At 38.3% G+C, this 19206-nt stretch overlaps 1 protein-coding gene and 1 long non-coding RNA gene across 2 annotated transcripts; both read right to left on the bottom strand.

Annotated features, from left to right (window-relative positions):
- Positions 1 to 194: 194 nt before the first annotated feature.
- On the bottom strand, positions 195 to 7812 carry LOC149564887 (uncharacterized). The gene is made up of 2 exons (XR_016361968.1): positions 681 to 7812; positions 195 to 574 (listed from the first exon to the last, which is right to left on the bottom strand). It is a non-coding gene; the product is annotated as an uncharacterized LOC149564887 (long non-coding RNA).
- Positions 7813 to 8292: 480 nt separating this feature from the next.
- On the bottom strand, positions 8293 to 11129 carry LOC149564886 (uncharacterized). Its single transcript, XM_089818432.1, has 2 exons — positions 9220 to 11129; positions 8293 to 9085 (listed from the first exon to the last, which is right to left on the bottom strand). Exons 1-2 carry the CDS (start codon positions 9409 to 9411, stop codon positions 8720 to 8722), a joined length of 558 nt encoding a protein of 185 aa, XP_089674558.1. The 5' UTR covers positions 9412 to 11129; the 3' UTR covers positions 8293 to 8719.
- Positions 11130 to 19206: the final 8077 nt, after the last annotated feature.

Below are 19206 nucleotides of genomic sequence, written 5' to 3'. Positions count from 1 at the left end.
ACAGTGATCATCAAATTCCCATCTCTCTCATTTACTACCATATAACCCTATTTACATAAAGCATGAACATCTTTAGAGTGTGGGAAAATAAAACTAGCAAAAGAAAAGTTGCGAAGTTGAAAACTAAAAGCATCCAAGCACATATACATTGATAAATTATAGGCAAATACAGAAATAAGTATAAACAAGCTGCAAATCATAAAACCAATTTATTTTCTACTATTCAACACTTACAATACTGCTACAACCTACAACACAAATTGTGCCAACTACTCCGAGCTCCAAGTTATTGCCAATAGTAATACAAGAAACCCTCAATGATTTCTGATTCAATGGATTTGAACCATGAGCCAACTAGTCTGCATGTACAAAATAGTCCATGACAAGTGTCTGGGAGTTGCAACCATCTTTTAAAAATGCTTCAAGAATTTTCTCGTGAACTAGTGACCAGCTTCATTAGAAGACAAAAACAGTTCACTAGAAACCAATATAACTCCTTGAGTCCAGAAAAGGCCAACCAACTTCTTACCACAACAATAAATGTCTACATTCTCTTTTACTTCAAGCCAAGCATCTATTGATGATATCATAGGCAGAATTAGATTTCTCCATTCAATGCGACCCTCCAAAGAATATTCCAAGTGCCTAGAAGATAATATCTAATTACAAAAAAACTGTACCTCCTCACGTAGGGCATCCAAGTCCCCCTTCCATGATTTGTAGAGTACATGAAATAATAGACTGCTAAATATTTAAAAATACGTTAGTCCTATGCTTGCAAGGTTAATATCACCAATCCTAACAACAAATAAGTGGGATAATATAGTACATATAGCATGCCATAAATGATACAATAAACCAAAATAAAAGCTCCACCATGTGCTTGTATAAAAATTAGGATGTATTGTTTGGCATCCATAGTAGTTGTTTATATTTTGATTTGAGTATGCTTTCTAATCACGCATCTTTTCTAGTGACTTGAAGAAATAACAATTTTTTTATGTTCTATATTTGTCAAAAGAAAATTTGACTCGACCAGATTGTTTTAGAACAAGCTATTCCAGATAGCCTTTACAAAAATTATTTGTTTCAGTATTTGATGGTGAGCTCAAGTCTTCTTTGATGTTATAGCTTTTAGGAATTTTTCAGAATGAATGAGGCAGCCAACAGCAATCATAAATCATCATATTAACCCTTAACCAATAATGGAGAAGTAAATAAAACTGAATAGATTAAATTTTCAGAAGTAGGTGAGTTGCATGTTTTCCAAAACATAAAGAACTACTTAATAAGCAGTACAGTTTATCTTGAAATAAAACTGATTGTATATAATATTAGATTCAGTTGACTTCATGATCCATCAAGATTCAACAAATGTTTTCTTTAGGTTCAGCAAGTCATGCTCTAGTTGAAAGACATAACAAGTCATGATAACAACTAGAGTTCAATGAGCAATCGGCATTGATCCATAAGGATCAGTAGGAGTCAAATTAAATCGATGGAAACACTTTCAAAAGTTGCAGCTCTCAAAAACTATCTGATTTTGTATTGACAAAACTACACTTCCTACAGCTGGCAACTTTCACCTAAAAGCAGTAATTTTGAGACTGAAAATCTGTGTGGAGGCAAATTTGTCCCCAAATCAGAAACATTGACGCCAGCAAACCGACATTCCTCTTTCTAAACTATGTTTGGGACCTTCGAGTGCATAATTAGGGCATCCCAGCAGTTATATAGAGACAAAAGGGCTGGTAGATTGTATCATTGGAGGTAGATTTTAGTGTTCTCACAGAAAAGAAGAATTGTTGTAGATTTAAGCAAGAAGTGAATTGTACTACTACTTATTATTCCCCCCCATTTAAATGCATTGAGTTTGTCTAACTCCTAATTTTAATTATTTGCCACTTCCAAAGTCTTAGCTACTAATAATAACTCGGAAGGAATGTATTTGCCAATACCAAAGTTGGTTTTATCCCTTTACCACAAGTTCACTTGTCTAACCATAGAATATTTTTCTTCCTACTATCATTTATTTGACTCTAGGTAGCACAGTTGATCATTAAGTTAATTATAAATCATACAAGCATATTTTTTGTGAGATTACAGATGACTATGGTATCAGAGGAGTTTGCTAATCTTTAGGATTTGTGAAAATAGTGATGGTTGTGTGATAGTGACTAGGACTACAAAGAATAAATAATCCTACATTGCAATTGAAACATCTGTACTCAGATCATTACAAATCTAGGAATAAGAATAGTGCGATCCTTCAGTTGAGATTTAGATTACCCAATTGCTGGAACATCCTTCCTGATAATAGCTGAATAGAAAATAGATATGGGTAGGCTATGAGAGGCATAGACTGGACTTTCAATCACTTGGCACTACAAAAGTGTATTAAAGATTGGACACACCTGCCCAAAATCAGATTTAGGAGAGGGCATTAGAACTGGATGTTAATGCATGGAAATAGAATATTGCAGATGACCCTATGGGTGCTTTATTGACCATTTTGCTTTCAAAGGTGGAATAAAAAGGCGAAAGGCAAAATATACAAAAATGAACCACAATACAATTGCCCTTGAGAGAAACATGAAGATTTAATAAAAAGTCAATAAGATGAGTCAGCAAAAAATAAACATGTCAACAAGAGCGCATAGTCCAAGATCAGTCTTCTATGGATTTAGCAGTGCAAGCTCTTGCCAAGACACTTGGTGTAGGAGATGTTGGTGAACACCTAGAGAACCAAGAAACCTTCTTGGACAAAAAAAGGAAAAACAAAATTCAGGCAATACCTCCACATGCCCAAGATAAAGTTGAGACAAATACACAGATAAAAATATATTAAAAGGGCATGTGAATGCTCTGTTCATAAAGTCCCCTAATGTGGAGACATTACAAATCTTTGGTGAATATCTAATGAGAAACTAACAGACAATGGCAATGTATTATATCCTAAGTTTCCAGTTCAGGTACAGGTTTGTCCGTTCAAACAAAAAAAATCTCTAGGTACGTGGGGAGGTTTGTGTGTGTGTGTGTGTATATATATATATATATATATATATATATATAAAACCCTAAAACATACATAATTGCAAAACTAAATCATTTCATAGCATAAATATGTGTGGCTTGATCGTTGATCAATGCCAAGTGTCAAAGATAAACATTAAATACTTGCTCATTAATCTACATTCACAACTTTTAAAAAATCATAAAATGAATTGCTGAATTGCAAAATGAAATTTCAAAACATAGACTAGTTCATCAAATAATAAAGTTTGAAACATAATGATAAAAGTGACAAGTGTTTGATAGTTTGTCATTGTATCAGGACCCTTCAAGGATCAAATGGGTCATCAAAACATGAGGGATCAATGGGTTCATCTCCAATTGCAACTAAATCAAGATACTCATCATAGACAGACCAAAATGAGAGAGCAAACGAGAAATAAAATGTGTTTGATGTTTCCTTTTAGGGTTGGAAGAAAAGAAAAGAAAAAATGTTGAATGTGTTTTTAAGATACTTTTTGGCCCCATTAATCAGGGGTTCTTGCAGGTCTGCACAGGGTCCGCCTGGGTCCAACTGGGTACCTGCCAAAAACCCCAGGTCTGTAGCAGGTCTGCGCAGGATCTGCACCACGGACTGGGTCCGCTCAGGTCTGCATACCCAGAGTCTGTGGTGCAGATCCAGCGCAGACCTGCCATGAACCGAGCCCGAATTCGAACCCAGGACAAACCTAGACCCAATCCTGGCTGGTAGGGTCCAAACAATGTAACTTAGATTATATCATTCAATTTGACAATGCCAACTTTTTTGGTTCTTTTCAAGGTCTTTATTTATTGGATATAATACATATGCTTTTGCTACTACAAGTGTTTCCAGATGGCAGTTGAAAGAAACATAAAAACCAAATATTTTAATGGGTAAAAAATTCATAGCACTTCAGTTAAGCAAAGCATATTGTTTCATAACATATCTCAAGGATGATGACCTGATAAGAGGACAGTACATGAGAATGGGAATATGTAAGCAACGAGTAACTTGTGTAGGTGCCCTTGCTGCTATAGGAGATGACTATGCTACAGAGTTTCCCATCTTATAACGGGATCAACACTCGAAGGTAACCCAAGAGAGTGGTCCTTCAAAGATATTTCAGCTAAAAGCCTTGTTGGGGTTTTTTTTCCCTGATCAGAGCTTCAAGAATGTTGAAAGAAATGACACATGTTAGGAAACATTTCTCCACAGGCATTGAACAACTTGTTAAAAGGTAGGCATCAATTGCAAAGGTTGTAATTATTTTCTTTGATAGAGGATACATGGGTAGAGATGTAGAGGGTTTATATCTCATGGTTACCCAAACAAAATTACAATGATTAATTGCCTAGATTGGTAAAACATTTTTTAGCTGTCCAGAGGATGGAATGTCCATGAATATTTTGGCTAAGGCAATACAAGTAGCTCAAGGGTGTTTTGAGACAGTAGAAGAGCGTTTGAGTGGTATGCTTCTACATACGAATGGCATCAACCTTAGAAGGACTGTGTTGGCAAACAAGATCGGTCAAGCATAGTAACAACTCTTCAAGGACATCACTGTAATAAAGAATCAGATATAACTAGCCAGTTGGAGAAGAATAACATAGTGCAAAAATCCCGATTCCTGATTTTATTAGATTCTTAGAGCAACAAAAGCTAACCAAATCACAAGGAGGGTTGAGGATTGGGAATAAAAACACCATAGTTGATTTAAAATCTTGGTAACTCAAGAAACAGCACATTTCGCAATTGCTTAAGAACAAGCTATCCTTGGAAGGTCAGGCTCTATTGTCCATTCTTGGAAGTAGCATAGCAAGCACAAGACAGAAACATTTGTTCGTAGATTCATAAGATTATGACAGATTATTTATGGTCACATGGAAATTGATAACAAAGGAGCTAGGGTGTGATCCCACCTTTTTTAATAACTTCCTACCAGTGACCCACGTGTAGGAAACTTTACAACTTAGATAATGATATGTCATAGACAATTTCTTCTTAGATTTACAGCGCTGAAGAATTAAGCAAAACATATGTAGAGTGCTCAGCTTAAATATTAAGTTCTGCCACTTAAAAGAAACTTTGAAGTGGAATATCAATCAAATAAATGTAAACAGAGATCAAACCAAATGGTTGTCCTAGTTGAATCTTAAGTACATTTGCACAAACCAAATGTCAAGAACAATTAATGAATAAATTTGACCAAGAAAGACAAATTCTTTGTGGGATGACAAGCAGAGGCATCTTCAACTCTAACAAATCAAGGCATGTTAAAGCTGTTAATGTCCCTTGAGACAATTTTGCAAAATGAATCAACATCTGAGGAATGGTGTGAGAAACAAAAGCTCTTTGGATTATCACCAATTATTGAAGACATGTAATCTTTTGTCAATCTCATGTGTGACTCTGTATAAGCTTCTTTAAAAACAATAACTACGTATAAAAGAGACTACAGAATCACAGATATCCCTGCAGAAAAGCAGGAGCTCAAATATGATATCCTCCTACAAACTAGATGTGAGACATATAAACTGTGGGAAATGTAATGTTAAAGTTGTGACTAATAAGATAAATGCCCCAATATAAACAACACGACATGAGTAACAAATAAAGAGGTATTACAACTATGCTAAAGTCCAAAATTGGATGCAATAAAAAAACACAGCCAATACACCATGTAAGAGGCATAGGCAGCAATCAAGTTAGCATCAGAAGAATTTATAAAATGAGATCATGATTAAGATTTCCAATCGAGGAGCATTTGACTGGTTACGACTGTTGGAGGAAACAATCTATTTAAGAAAGGAAAGCCAAGGATAAGGAGATGTCTCAAAGAAACATTTTACTGTCTGATTTTAGCTCCTTCAAGAGCATGGAACTATGGTTCAACCCCTCTAGGTTTGCAATTGGAGATAAAATATAATTTATTAATGTCCAATAGAAGACCACAAACAGTTCTAAGGGAGAAAGTTACAACAAGGCCGCAGCCAGGACCAAGACAACCAAATGGTGTCAGCAAAAAGAACAAAACAGGAAAGCAAAAAGCAAAGAGACAGAACAAGGAAAGCCTAAATACTTCTCAAAGGGGAAAAATAATCCAGAACCAAAGGATATTGTTGGCAATATAGTCAGATAGATGTATGGGTGTTGTCATTTATGGCAACATATGTTTTTGATATTTCATGATGTTATCCGAGTTGGAAAATTGTCGAAGTGTTAGACAGTTTGCAGCAGTAAAGAGATAGATTCGGTATGTACGGACGCTAGACTTCGAGGTAGCTCATGCACAGTTAAGGATCAATAGTTGGCAATGTCATGATGACGTATGTCAGTAAGCAGACATGTACAGACAGTACGGCAGAAGTTACAGTCAATTTACCAATTCAGGTATTTAACAAAACAGAACAGAGCATATCAGAAAATTGGATTGTACGACTTAAGAAATTATTTTGGTAACAAAATAATTACTTAGTCATGATGGGCCAACATCTTAGATGTTTACCCCAAGTGATTTTTATAATTGGTTAAAAGTGTGAAAGCATAAAGGTCGACCGAGCAAAGATTTATTAGTTTGCAAGATATAAGTAAAGATCATATCTTGCACAAACAATGTGAGAAGTACAAGTGATGTGAACAATTGTGAAGAAAGCTTAAATGATATGCGAGCCTTATGTGATGCGAAATCTGATGTATGATCAGAGCAAGTGCGAGCCACAGCAGTAAGAAAGTATTGTATGTATACCTATACTTGTCAAGAACTTAATTGTATATTGCATGTTAGGGCAGTGAACTCTTCTTGCATAATCGCTCTAAAAATAGAAGTGGACATGCGAGGTCTTCAAGCGGTTGAAGACCATCACCCAAGTCTTACCTAGGTTCACAACTAACTTCCTCAAATCACATAAGGAGGCCATACCATCAAGAATCAGTTGAAGCTCCTCAAGGGATGAAACCAAAAGAACCACATCATCGACAAAAAGCAAAATGGATATCATAACCTAGCGTAAGTAGAAGCCATCACCAGGAAGCAAGAAGTCTTGGAGGATAGTCTAGAGCTTGTCAATGTAAATACCAAAGAGTGTAGGGGAGAGAGGGCACCCCATTGGTGCAATGAATAGAATTCAACGATCCCTACGAAGTCTTGAACCTACCTACCACACTCTTATAAAGCCTCATGATAGCAATCAGTAGAGTCTCTGAGATCTCAATGTTCCCAACTCTTTGGAAGAGAGTCATCCGAGGAACAAAGTCGAAAGCTTTGCAAAAGTCAACAAAGTAGTTGACTTCCACCGAGCGATGCCCAACCATGATAGTCATGTAGTTGTCGGGGTCAAAAACCAACCTAGTCTTATTTATCAAATGGATAATGTGTCGCAGCCAATAATCAGGAAAACTTGTACAAAAAACATTGTTAAAGAGCATTGTGAGAAAGGAGCTCAAAACAGCAATACCAAACTTGAAGAGCTCTAGTTGGAATCCTTCCTCATTCGCAGCCTTGTTGGAGGAGCAATAAACGCGCAAGGGGCAACACAAAACATGCAACGAAAAAGGAAGGTGGCCACATACAACTTTTTAAAAAAAAGACAGAACCACAGAGACCAGCGCAGGTGCCATCAAGGGAATAGTGGCACAGAATGATCACGAACAATCTAAGAAATAAGGCATAGGAATCGTGATAGAAGCCAAAGAGATGAAAATCAACAATTCCTTATAGTGATTTCATATGGAAGTCGTCATTATGCAAATCCGACTAATTATAAAAAATATCAATTGAAAAAAAAAATTCAATTTTGTGCAATATAGCATTCTCTAGAAATCGAAAATTAAATTTGATTATTTATTATAAAAATATTCCTTCCAAGCTATTAAAAACACTGTGGGAGATACTACAAAGGTTATATATGCATGGATAAGACAAATGAAACTTTTCTTTCAATGTGCATAATGTAAGTGAAGCATAGAAGGTATCTTCTCCACATCTCAAAATGTCACAACTATGGTGTCAAACTTATTTGTTATCTTCTATGCTCCATGGAGTTTCCAAGACGAGGACGTTTTAGGGGATGGGGACATGTTTCCGGTACGAGTATGGGTTGAAGCCAAAATTTAGGGGACAAGACCTCAAGGGACGGCTATAAAATATTGGGGATTTTTAATTTTTTTTAATAGAGTATTAGAGACATAATTCAAATATGCATATCAGAACATTGAGCATAGTATAGGCTATAATACATGGAAATTGAAAACTATCAAGATTCAAATCAAAATGACATACAATTATCCCAATATTGCATACAATTAGCAAAAATGCCCAAAGGCTCCAAGTATCAATGTATCATCATCATGCATAAAATCAAAATGACATAATGAAAGTAAATACTAGAACTAGAAGTATAGATGTCCATCTCCATAATAATCAAAAGCAATAATGTATCTGAGTATCTGCATAGCGGAAAGCCAAATATATGGTTGTCCTCTACTAATCTAAGATTCTAGATCTATATCTAAATCAAGATCAGCGCCAGTCTCTTCCTCTGAATCACTACCAGGGGTAGTCAAAGGGTTCTCATCCAATGGAACACCAAGCAGCCCTGGAGGTGTGTCATCCTCATCAATCTGCAATGCATCCTCCGGATTAACATCCCAATGTAGAGTTGGAGTTTGTCAATACTTAAGACTCTGTCACTCCTCTAGACGCAATACACCGTGAACAGCCACAAGCTTCTTCAATCGTCTAGAGGTAAGGTTGTTCCTCTTGATTGATTGGATGAAGCTATATGTAGACCAATTCCTCTCTGCAACAGAGGAACCCGAAACTTGTGAGAGAAGACAGGTGGCAAGAGCTTTTAGCTCAGGTGCATCTGTACCATGCCATGTCCACCATCCAATCAGGTCCCTTTGAGCTAATGTAGCTCTATCAATCCTTGCATCTGGTCTACCAAATTTTGGACCACGAAGATTGGCAAAGTCAAGCCATTGCCCCCGAATTTTTGCAACATCCTCTGCATTATACATTTTTGAAAGGGCCTTGAAGAAGCCCTCCTTCACCTACATTCAACAAACAAAAATTTAGAAGTTAGAATTTAGAAAGCTTAGTCTACAAATAAAATCAAGATTTTGAAGACATTAAAATAAAAAAATCAGAAATCTTAAACATAAATTATTAAATTTAAATTACTCACCTCCTCATTAGCAGATGAAGGCACTCTCCCAAGCCTTGGTGCATACCATTTCGGATTGACTGCATAAGCTGCCATATGAAGTGGGGTGTTCATAGTGTTCCACCTTTTCATCACAATGGGCTTAAGATTCTCCTCATAGAACTCCAAAGTAGGTTCCTTGTCTTTAATAGCTTGCTTGATCTGCCCAAGCATGCTATCAAAGGTCTCATAAATCTCTCCAAGGCTAGGAGAGTCAATATCAGCACATCTAATGACCTACACAACAGAGTCAATGAAGGAGCAAATGTATTTGCAAATTAAAGAAAATTACAAGTGAGAAACATCATCAATTTTTAATAATCAGCAAGTGCCTAAATCAGAAATATTTTTATTAAATCAGCAATAACAATTATGATATCAATTATTTAAGTTTCTTACCTCATTGTGGTCCACTAATTCTCATCCAAGATTCTTCGTTTCACAAGTCTTCCATCCGGAGTGCTTGATTCATGCCATCTATTCCGCTTTGCATTGACCACCATGGATTCTAAGGCCTCTTGGACCTCAAACATCCTCTCCAACAAAATGAAGTAGCTAGCATATCTAGTGTCCACGGGTTTAAAGAATTCTTTTTTGGAAAATGTCCTAAATAGTGCAAGAGATGTGTGATGATTGCAAATAAACATTTGCACATCTCTAGCTCGGACACCATAGCCTTTATCCGATCAATTTTTCCAAAGTCTTTCAAGGTGTTATTTAATGCATGTACACAACATTAAGTCCAAAATATTTGTCTATAGGTGCTCTCTACTATCAATCTCGCTGATTTACACACCCGAGCTGAATCAATCACTACTTGCACAACATTTGAAGCCCCTACCTCTTCTATAGCATCCTTCAAAATCTGAAATTGGAGGGATGCATCTTTCCTTTTTCCTGAACAATCAATAGCTCTAAGAAAATAGGCCCCTGCTGTACTGGTGACAATAAGATTGATGAGTGGCCAATGTTTGATATCGGTCCACCCATCCATGATGATAGAGCATCCATCAATCATCCATGTTTGTCTCACATCCTCCATCAAAATGTTTACTTTTTGAGTACTCTTTATCAAGGATAGTGGGCGTAATTTAGTCTCTCCTGGTGGTATAAATGAGGGACCAGCAGCATATATATCTTTGCACATTTGTTTATAGAATGAGGAACGAGAAACATGAAATGGTATGCCATGAGCAAAAAGAAATCTGCCAATGGACTATTCAGCTTTCTCTTTTGCTTGTATGTTAAATAAATCAGCCACATTGGTATCTCTCTTGGCCTTTCCCTTCCCTTACTAGTAGTGTTAGTGGGAGTGAATGTGGATGTGGATGTGGGTGTGGGTGTGGTAGTTGTTGGACCCCCTGCTTTCAAAAACTCCCCCTCCACATGCAACCTATTGGCCTCAAGTTTTTCTTCAGTTCTAATTTTTTTTGCAACCTTTCACACCTTGCCCACCTATCCATAAAAGATGAAAATACACTCTTGTGTAACTCCCAAAATAATGTTTCTTACACATATGGCATTCCCATTCCCTACTACCCCCTAAATTTTTTTTCTTATTGTTGTCTACTTTTGTGGCAAATTGTAGGAGAGGTTTCTTAGGGTTGAATGGGCCTTTGGCATATTTTTTTAGGACTTTGGAAGAGCACTTGAAAGGATTAGGCATTGGATCTTCCATAGAGACATCTATATTAGGCTGGGCTGAAGAATCATCCATGGCTGCCCTAGGTCTTTTTCTTGGTCTTTGTAAATGTGACACTTGAGTTTCTTGCATGGCAACATCCATGCTATCACTACTTCCCTCACTCTCACTGCTGCTTATCTTTTTGCCTTTGGATTTTACAATGTATTATACTACAGCAAGTTATGGAAAAGAAAACATTTCAATGTTCCATTCAACATGCCCTCTCTATGTCATGAAAAAAATGAAAAATGGCAACAAACAACAATAAAGCTTGAATGAAACAAAAAGAAGATAAAAAACATACCTAGAATGAAGAAGAATGAAGGCAAAACCTCCTCTTGTGACACCAAAATGCGCTCCTCTCTTGCTGATGTTGTTTCCCCTCTTCCTCTTCTCAACTAGCAAATAGCTTCAAATGAAAAAAAGACTTCAATCTTTTGTGTTTTAAAGCCAAAATAGGGTTTGTGTCTTTTAGCATTCCCCAACATCCATGTGGGCCAGCACCAATAGAAGAACAAATTAAAAAATATTAAAAAATCAATTTTTTGAAGCATCATGTCCGCTGCTGCTGTCTGGGAAAAGGGGGACAGGAAAATGTATCAGGGATGGGCAAGGGACGGGAATGGGGTCCCCGGTATGGAAATCCATACCCCCATCCCCTGGCAACTTGGAAACGGAGTTTCAAGGACGATACCCGAAATCACTAATTGCGACACGGCATTAGGGACGGGAAAATGAAGTCCCCACGACCCCATTTTGTACCCGGTAGGGATATGAGGGTAAAAACCCAAGGGATGCGTCCCCATGGAGCATAGGTTATCTTCTTTAAGATATCATTCCTTGTGATATTGCTATCAGGATTTAACTCTATTGCATCACCTAGATCCAGTGAGTGCTAAGTGTTCCATTTATTCTCGTGAGAGATGGATTCATGTTGAATCACTACTCATGAAACAAGTCAATGAGGTTGACTCAAAATCACACAGTTAAATCCTGATAGCAATATCACAATTTGACTTGCTGTGGAAATTATCTCGTACTTATCATATCATTTCCTATTGAGTACAATACTAATCCATAAAATAATGGATCTCAAAAGAGATAATGAATGAAGTATGTGAGTTTATGCCATGGATTTTAAAGGATGAACCATTCTATTGGGCATGAGCTTAGAAGATAACGATGTGCTTTGTAAAGTACCTTAGATGGAGATTAATTCCCACCAACAGACAAGACTTGGACAAAGCTTATGTTAAAGAATACTATTAGGAGATAAGAAACTACTTCAATCAGCAAAGAACATATTAGCAAATGTCCAAGTGATGCTCCCATAGGAAGTAGTGCTGTAGAAAAATATCAGATGAAACAAGAAGTCTTGGCAAGTTTGACTCAAAGGGGAAACATCAAAGCAAGCTAAAAAGTACTCAAACATAGAGGTGGGGAAACTTTTTACTCAAAGTCTTGCTAAGCTTCATGGGGCTAAAAGCCTCTCCAAAAACGGGAAGTATGATCCATAAGGATCAGCATGAGTCAAATTTCATCAAAGAAATCATTTTCATTAGTTGCAGCTCTTAAAAAACCCATTTTCAATGGGATAAAACTTTTGGTTTGTGCGGAGTGCAACTTCAAAACCCCCACTTCAAAACCCCCACTTCCCCTACAAGGATGATTTGAAAGCACACAATTAGGAGTGAGCTGTCCAACATTTATCTTTCTAATTTCTTTTTACCTAGTAGTGCACTAAGATATCCCAACACCTATATATGCACATGAGAGAGTTGATTGTATTATAGGAAGTAGCTTTAGAGATGTAGAATATAGAGATTAGAATTCCAATTGTATGGCATACCATGCACTTAAAAGTGTGTATATAACCCAGGGTAGCAAGGACAGATTGTATCCCACACTATTTACAACTCATCATATTTGTTCGGCTTCTTGAAGTAATTCATAAACAGTGCATTTGCCACTGCCAAAGTTGGTTTCACCCCTTGCCAAAAATTTTGAGGATAAAAATTTGACTTCTTATGATGCAAGGGCATCAGGACTAGCATGCAACCCTGTGCAGCCAAAAACATTTACAGAGTTTTGTATCCAGTTTGTCCTCAGCCTTGTGCATGTTCGTTGTAGGCTCAACATGACTTTTAGCTTGTTTTGAGTACTGCTGCCGGAAGGCTATCGTTTGTTAGGTCCAATAAAGAATACGTAACAGAGTTGCTGAGAAATGTCTATGCGGGATGTGTCCCCCACCTTGAAGACTTCCATGGAAAATTTGCAGTGTACAATGGTGAAAGATCTAATGGTTTTGTATGCCATATTGAGCATTAAGAATTTAAGAGCAAATGTAACAGTGGAAATGAGTGGGGATTTCTGTTGATAGAAGTATTTCAGTGTTAAAGTCCCCAAGTATTATTACAGTATAGTTACAGTCCCCCATATTTTCTGATTTGCTATAAATTATTAAATTTTTTGAAAAATGGCTTCTACATGTACCCCTGTCCTATTTTGAAAAAATAACCGTACCAGTACCAATCTCCAAGTACCCTCATCCCTGTGCAACCTTGATATTATATAATAGTGTCCAAAATTCATTAAGGTGTTGTTTCTGACTCATTCATAGAGGCTACACATTTATTTTTTATTTCAATGGCTGCTACAGAATGGCGATGGCAAGCTGTATGTGCTTATGGCAAGAATTTTTATAAGGCGTCAGGAGCTGTATAAATCTTTTGGCTAGACTTTACAAGTGTAAAATATTTTAGCCTAGGCTATTATTGTCTTAGAATGTTTATAACTTGAAATGCTGTGCCGAATTGTTTGTAGCAACCTTGATATTATGTAATAGTGTCCAAAATTCATTAATGTGTTGCTTGAGAATCAATCATAGAGGCTATGCATCTATTTCTTTATTTCAATGGCTGCTACAGAATGGTGATGGCAATATTTATTTGCTTATGGAAAGATTTTTGTAAGGGGTCAAGATCTGTATAAATCTTTCCGCCAGACTTTACTAGTATAAAGTGTTTTATCTTGGGCTAGTAGTGTCTTGGAATTGTTTACAACTTGAAAGGCTGAGCTGAATTTGGTTGATAAATAATTATATGTGAACATATCTAAATAATGCATGTTTAGAACAAAATCTACCAGCTGCATTTTTTGAAGATTTTAAAAGAATTTCTTTTAGTTTTTGCTGATCCGGAATTGGTACAGGATGAAGAATCAATTTCTTTTTTGTAACATACTTTTTCATAACAAAACAAAGACAATTTATAGAGAGTTTTTCCCAACAAATTATTGAACAATTGAAATATCCCCGACAGGATGATTGACTCTTTAAGCACTAAAATTTTAAAATTTCAAGAGTTTGACATTTCGTCAAACAATTAGCAATCGAGCTCTGATACCACTGAAATAATACTAAACTTCGGAAAGTTATCAAATATTTGCAAACACAAAAATGATGATATCAAAACTCTCCCGTTGGACTAATGGAACTAATTCAACAGGAAGAAGAATTTTTATTTAGAATAGACCTGAAACTCGCGCTATATCTGGAACGTTGTCAGCAACCTTTCTCCCTTAAATCGGATTCAGATTATATAGTGGCTGACTCAGGATGGGAAAGTCAATGCTTCCGCTTATTAGTATCAGTGATAGATGGAAGAACTGGTCTGCGGATTCCACAGTTTGCCCTTGACTAGCTCCTTCATTTCCTCACACTACGATCTCCTGCAAATTCACCTTCTCCTGACGTGGCAGAGCATAGATTGGATCGGCAATGATCTGATAATCGTCTTTTCCTTTAATTCGGGATATATGTTTGAAACTGCCGCTTGAATTGAAGGCTATTCGACCTAAGTCCAGGTTAAGATGGTAGCATACTGCGGGGGTTCTTGAGTGGTGATCCGTCCTTAGGCCTGTTCTAGTTTGCTACCGACTTTCATATCCTCTCTGGCAACCTGGAGCTCTCGGATCCCAAACTGATGCCGCTAATGAACTGCCATGCCATTGTTGTTGGGCGTCTGGTCTCTTTTGACCTCTCTGCCAAGGACGAAGGTACCGCGTTTTTAATCTGCTTCCACGTTTCTAGACCAGACGCCCAGCAACAAGCTTAAACCGACACTCAGACGGGACAGTGGCTTGGCAGTTCATTAGCGGCATCAGTTTGGGATCCGAGAGCTCCAGGTTGCCAGAGAGGATATGAAAGTCGGTAGCAAACTAGAACAGGCCTAAGGACGGATCACCACTCAAGAACCCCCGCAGTATGCTACCATCTTAACCTGGACTTAGGTCGAATAGCCTTCAATTCAAGCGGCAGTTTCAAACATATATCCCGAATTAAAGGAAAAGACGATTATCAGATCATTGCCGATCCAATCTATGCTCTACCACGTCAGGAGAAGGTGAATTTGCAGGAGATCGCAGTGTGAGGAAATGAAGGAGCTAGTCAAGGGCAAACTGTGGAATCCGCAGACCAGTTCTAGTTTGCTACCGACTTTCATATCCTCTCTGGCAACCTGGAGCTCTCGGATCCCAAACTGATGCCGCTAATGAACTGCCAAGCCACTGTCTCGTCTGAGCTGGAGCCCGCCTGGCTTCAAGAGCCTGCCGCCATGGGAGACGATGAATGGAGCAATTTTGCAGATGCTTCCTGGAACCCTTTGCCTGAATGTTTTGCAGGGACGATGGTAGAAGTCCTTGCAACATTAACTATTGCAGAGATATGTCATCGGCTAAATGACGTGTGAGAGGCAATCATGAAATTTCAGTCTTGTGTAGCAGACCATCTAAGCCCTGACCCGAATTTCTCCAGTTTTCCAATAATTCGATGGAGGTAATTAACTAGTCTCGGACAAATCAAGAGATGCAAGAGTTCCCAATCCCTGCGATATTTATTGATCTTCGGACAATGGAAATGCTAAGGAAGACGCCTGTCTTCAGGTCCACAATGCTCAGAACCCACGAATCCAAATTGCCCGACGGTTATAGTTTAATCCGTCTGATTCAAGAATCCGTGCCCTGCGAATTTTAATTAATTCTTCATGTTCCGCAAAAGGGACTCGATGATATACTGAAACGCTGTCAACTGCTCCTATAAGATAATAAATTCCACTTGCAAATAGCTTGAATCTTCGAATATCAATTCTCAAAGTGATCCTCCAAAATGGCCTTAGGCCACAAATTCTGCCTCGATGAAATGACGGAATGTCACCTCCAATCTGCAATAATTCAGATGATATTTCACACCCTCAAAATTGCGTACCAATTGAGAGTTATCGTTCTCAATGGCCAACTGTGACAATTGTAGAAACCCTAGGTTCCACAATGCACCTGTGATTGAATCACAACCTGAAAACAAAGAGAGATAAAACAACTGCCTGATTCGAATGGAGCCCTGGGGTGCCTATTTATTCCTTTCCCTCCATCCTCTCCAGAAACTTCTAGAACCTTTTTGATCTTATCCCTCAAGTGACTTTATTAAATATTTTCCAAGTCACTTTATTAAATACAAGGTTATCTTTTAATATTTATTTATTTAATAATTAATTAGTCGTCCTTGGACAACCAGTATTAATTAGATTAATTAAATCGAATTGTCACCAAAAATTGGGGACATGACAGTCCGCCCTTCCTGAAATTGCTTGTCCCCAAGCAATGGCTGAACCATGACCCAATCAGTCTGCCTGGATCCCAAATGTAAATCTGTGTATCATCCCAATCCGCATCATACTCTCGTGGAGAAATCATCAATACCAGTAACTGAGAAACTGTACTCAATATCCAAACAACTGACACTTCTGATGAAATCATCTGAAAACCAACTGTAGATGCCGGTAGAAGAAAACATTCTGCGGAACTCAAGCCAACTAAAACATCAACTCTATCAAAACTCAAGCTCCTGTCAAAAAGACACCTGCACCCAACTGCATTGTAGATATGACAACAGCCATAGGTACCTGAATCACTGCCATCAAATCCAATTTCTGAAAAACTGCTCCGAGTGTGTCGATGCTGCAGGCTGAATAACTTGCTACTACCACTTCTTTTTTCGAAAGAAGGTGCCAATCTATCCCCTAATGGATGGTAAGAAACTGGAGCCAATCTACATCTGTATGAAATAAAATCTTCTATCTCTGTGTCAAAAGAGAAATGATGAGCGTACCCTACCGTATAATGCCGGTAAGAACCTCCAAATTCTACTGCTAGCTCATCATCACTGAACTGGTAATCAACATATGGCTCCAATCTCTGACTCCGAGTGACTGTAGGTCGTATAGGTCCCTGTGCATTCTGCTCAACAAACCCCTCCTCGAGATCCCTGTGAGGTAGCATAGTAGAAAGGACCCCTATAATCTTCTCAACCAATCTGCAAATAACACTAGTATCTTGGATGAGAACACCCTCTGTCACCTTATGCGAGTCCAAATGAACACATGCACTATCCAGCAAATACTCCATGAACGGTTCAGTACAGTAAAAATTATATGAGGAAGCATTAACATACTCCCCTTTACACCACAACTGGTCCTCCTGTAAGGGTGGCATACTCAACTGTACCACACTATCAACTATCTGAGAAGAATCACTCTGGAGACTTGACTCTACTGGTATCCCAAACTCATTAGGACCAGCTTCTTCCAAACCCTGAACATGTGTGTCAGTCTCAAAAATAAGCTCCTCAAAGGCAACTGTAGGAGTGTACTTACCGTCATCTACCTCAATAGACAAATGAACTGGGTCTGGGGCTAGTTTTGACCGCAAATGCTCCAACTCCACGGTCACCTCCTTCAACTGAAACTGCGACTTTTGTAGATCCTGCCGAGTGTCCTCTAAAGCCTCAGTAGTCGCTATGAGCTCTTGGGAAAGCTCACTCACCTCCTCTTCACGATCCAAGAGTGCGTCATAGGCTGTACTTCCCCACTCAACCAAGTGATCACGGTCGGCTACCAATCGTAAATAATCCTGCTTTAAAATCCGAACAGCTTCACGCAAGGCATGAATCTCTGCCAAAGAAAAGTAACCACCACTGGACTCATCTGTCATAGTCGTACCCCAACCAGTAATGGCCAACAAACGACGAGCAGTATCAAAATGCTCACAAGCGATAGCAATGTCTCGCTCACTAACTTTCAACTGGCTAACCACATGATGGCTCTGGCTAGACTGTCTTCTATAAACTCCCTCTGACGCATTGTCTAAAGGAGTATCTTCAAAGATACTGGTCTCTGGATTATTATCATCCATATTTTTCGAATCAACTTCAAAACTCATATCAACATCCAGAGTGTCAAAATCTGTAGTTCTGCTGTCAAGCTCTTCTGTACCTAAAGAATCTATCAAGGAAGTTGAATCTTCAAAACTGTCCATTTCATCCTCCCGGATGTCATCAAGGTCAAAACGATCCTGGGACTCATCTGTACATGCTTCCAAATATGAAAAACCTTCAACACCTCTCAGCAAGGATGGTCGACTGGAAATATGAACCAAACCCAACAACAGTGCATAAAGACTAATACCAACATCGGATGTTTTGCTGGCACAAGGAAAGATAACACCGTATATTCTGCTAATCAAATCCACGATAGCATTCAGACAATCATTGCTACTATTAAGTGCTCTCCAGTCAATTGAATCCCAAACGCTGCTGAAACATTCTCGAATCCATATGCAAGAAACAATTGGTAACTCAAGCAAACTACTTACCTGAGTAATGTGACCAATACCAGCTAACTTCACATACATGTCTGCCATTGTCCTTGTATCCTGGATGTGAATGTAAGATGAACTCGTAGCATTATCAGCTACCATATATGATCCCTCTTCTGTCAAAAACTGAGTGCAAGATGATCTTAAGCTCAGCTCCATATCGTGCTCTTGCCCTTGTTTCTCCCAGTCCTATAATGCCAAAGTTGCTCGAGTGTCCTCAAGCTCGCAAGAAAGCTTGACAACTTCCTCCTCCTTCCTCCTCAAGGCATCTGAATAGTCTTTGGCAAGGCTTAAAAGATGGTCACGATCTGATAGAAGATGTAAATAGCTCAGCTTCGTCATCCCCATCCCTTCACCAATTGCATGTAAGTCACAGCAGGAAGAATTTGCCTGAACTCCCTTATATCTTCCTCGTAACTGAATCATCTGGATGTGCGCTTCTAACATCTCCCGCATCCTATCATGATGAGATAAAGAAGCCACAATACTATCTTTACTTACCTTCGGCTGGCTGTACAAATCTTGTGAAGTACTGCCATCCTCATCCTCATGTGATGAAGCATCTAACTGAGCCTGGT

Source organism: Cupressus sempervirens, chromosome 3, assembly GCF_028749045.1.
Source record: "Cupressus sempervirens isolate cs-2001-9-10 chromosome 3, ASM2874904v1, whole genome shotgun sequence".
Classification (NCBI taxonomy): domain Eukaryota; kingdom Viridiplantae; phylum Streptophyta; class Pinopsida; order Cupressales; family Cupressaceae; genus Cupressus; species Cupressus sempervirens.
This window is presented reverse-complemented; position numbering and strand designations above follow the sequence as displayed.

What these genes read in the sequence shown, in the direction of transcription:
- LOC149564886 (XM_089818432.1), bottom strand. Translation starts at nt 9,411, where the DNA reads ATGCTTGGGCAGATCAAGCAAGCTATTAAAGACAAGGAACCTACTTTG. An exon ending in CTTCATCTGCTAATGAGGAG is followed by an intron (nt 9,086 to 9,219) that starts GTGAGTAATTTA and finishes TGTTGAATGTAG; the next exon opens with GTGAAGGAGGGCTTCTTCAA.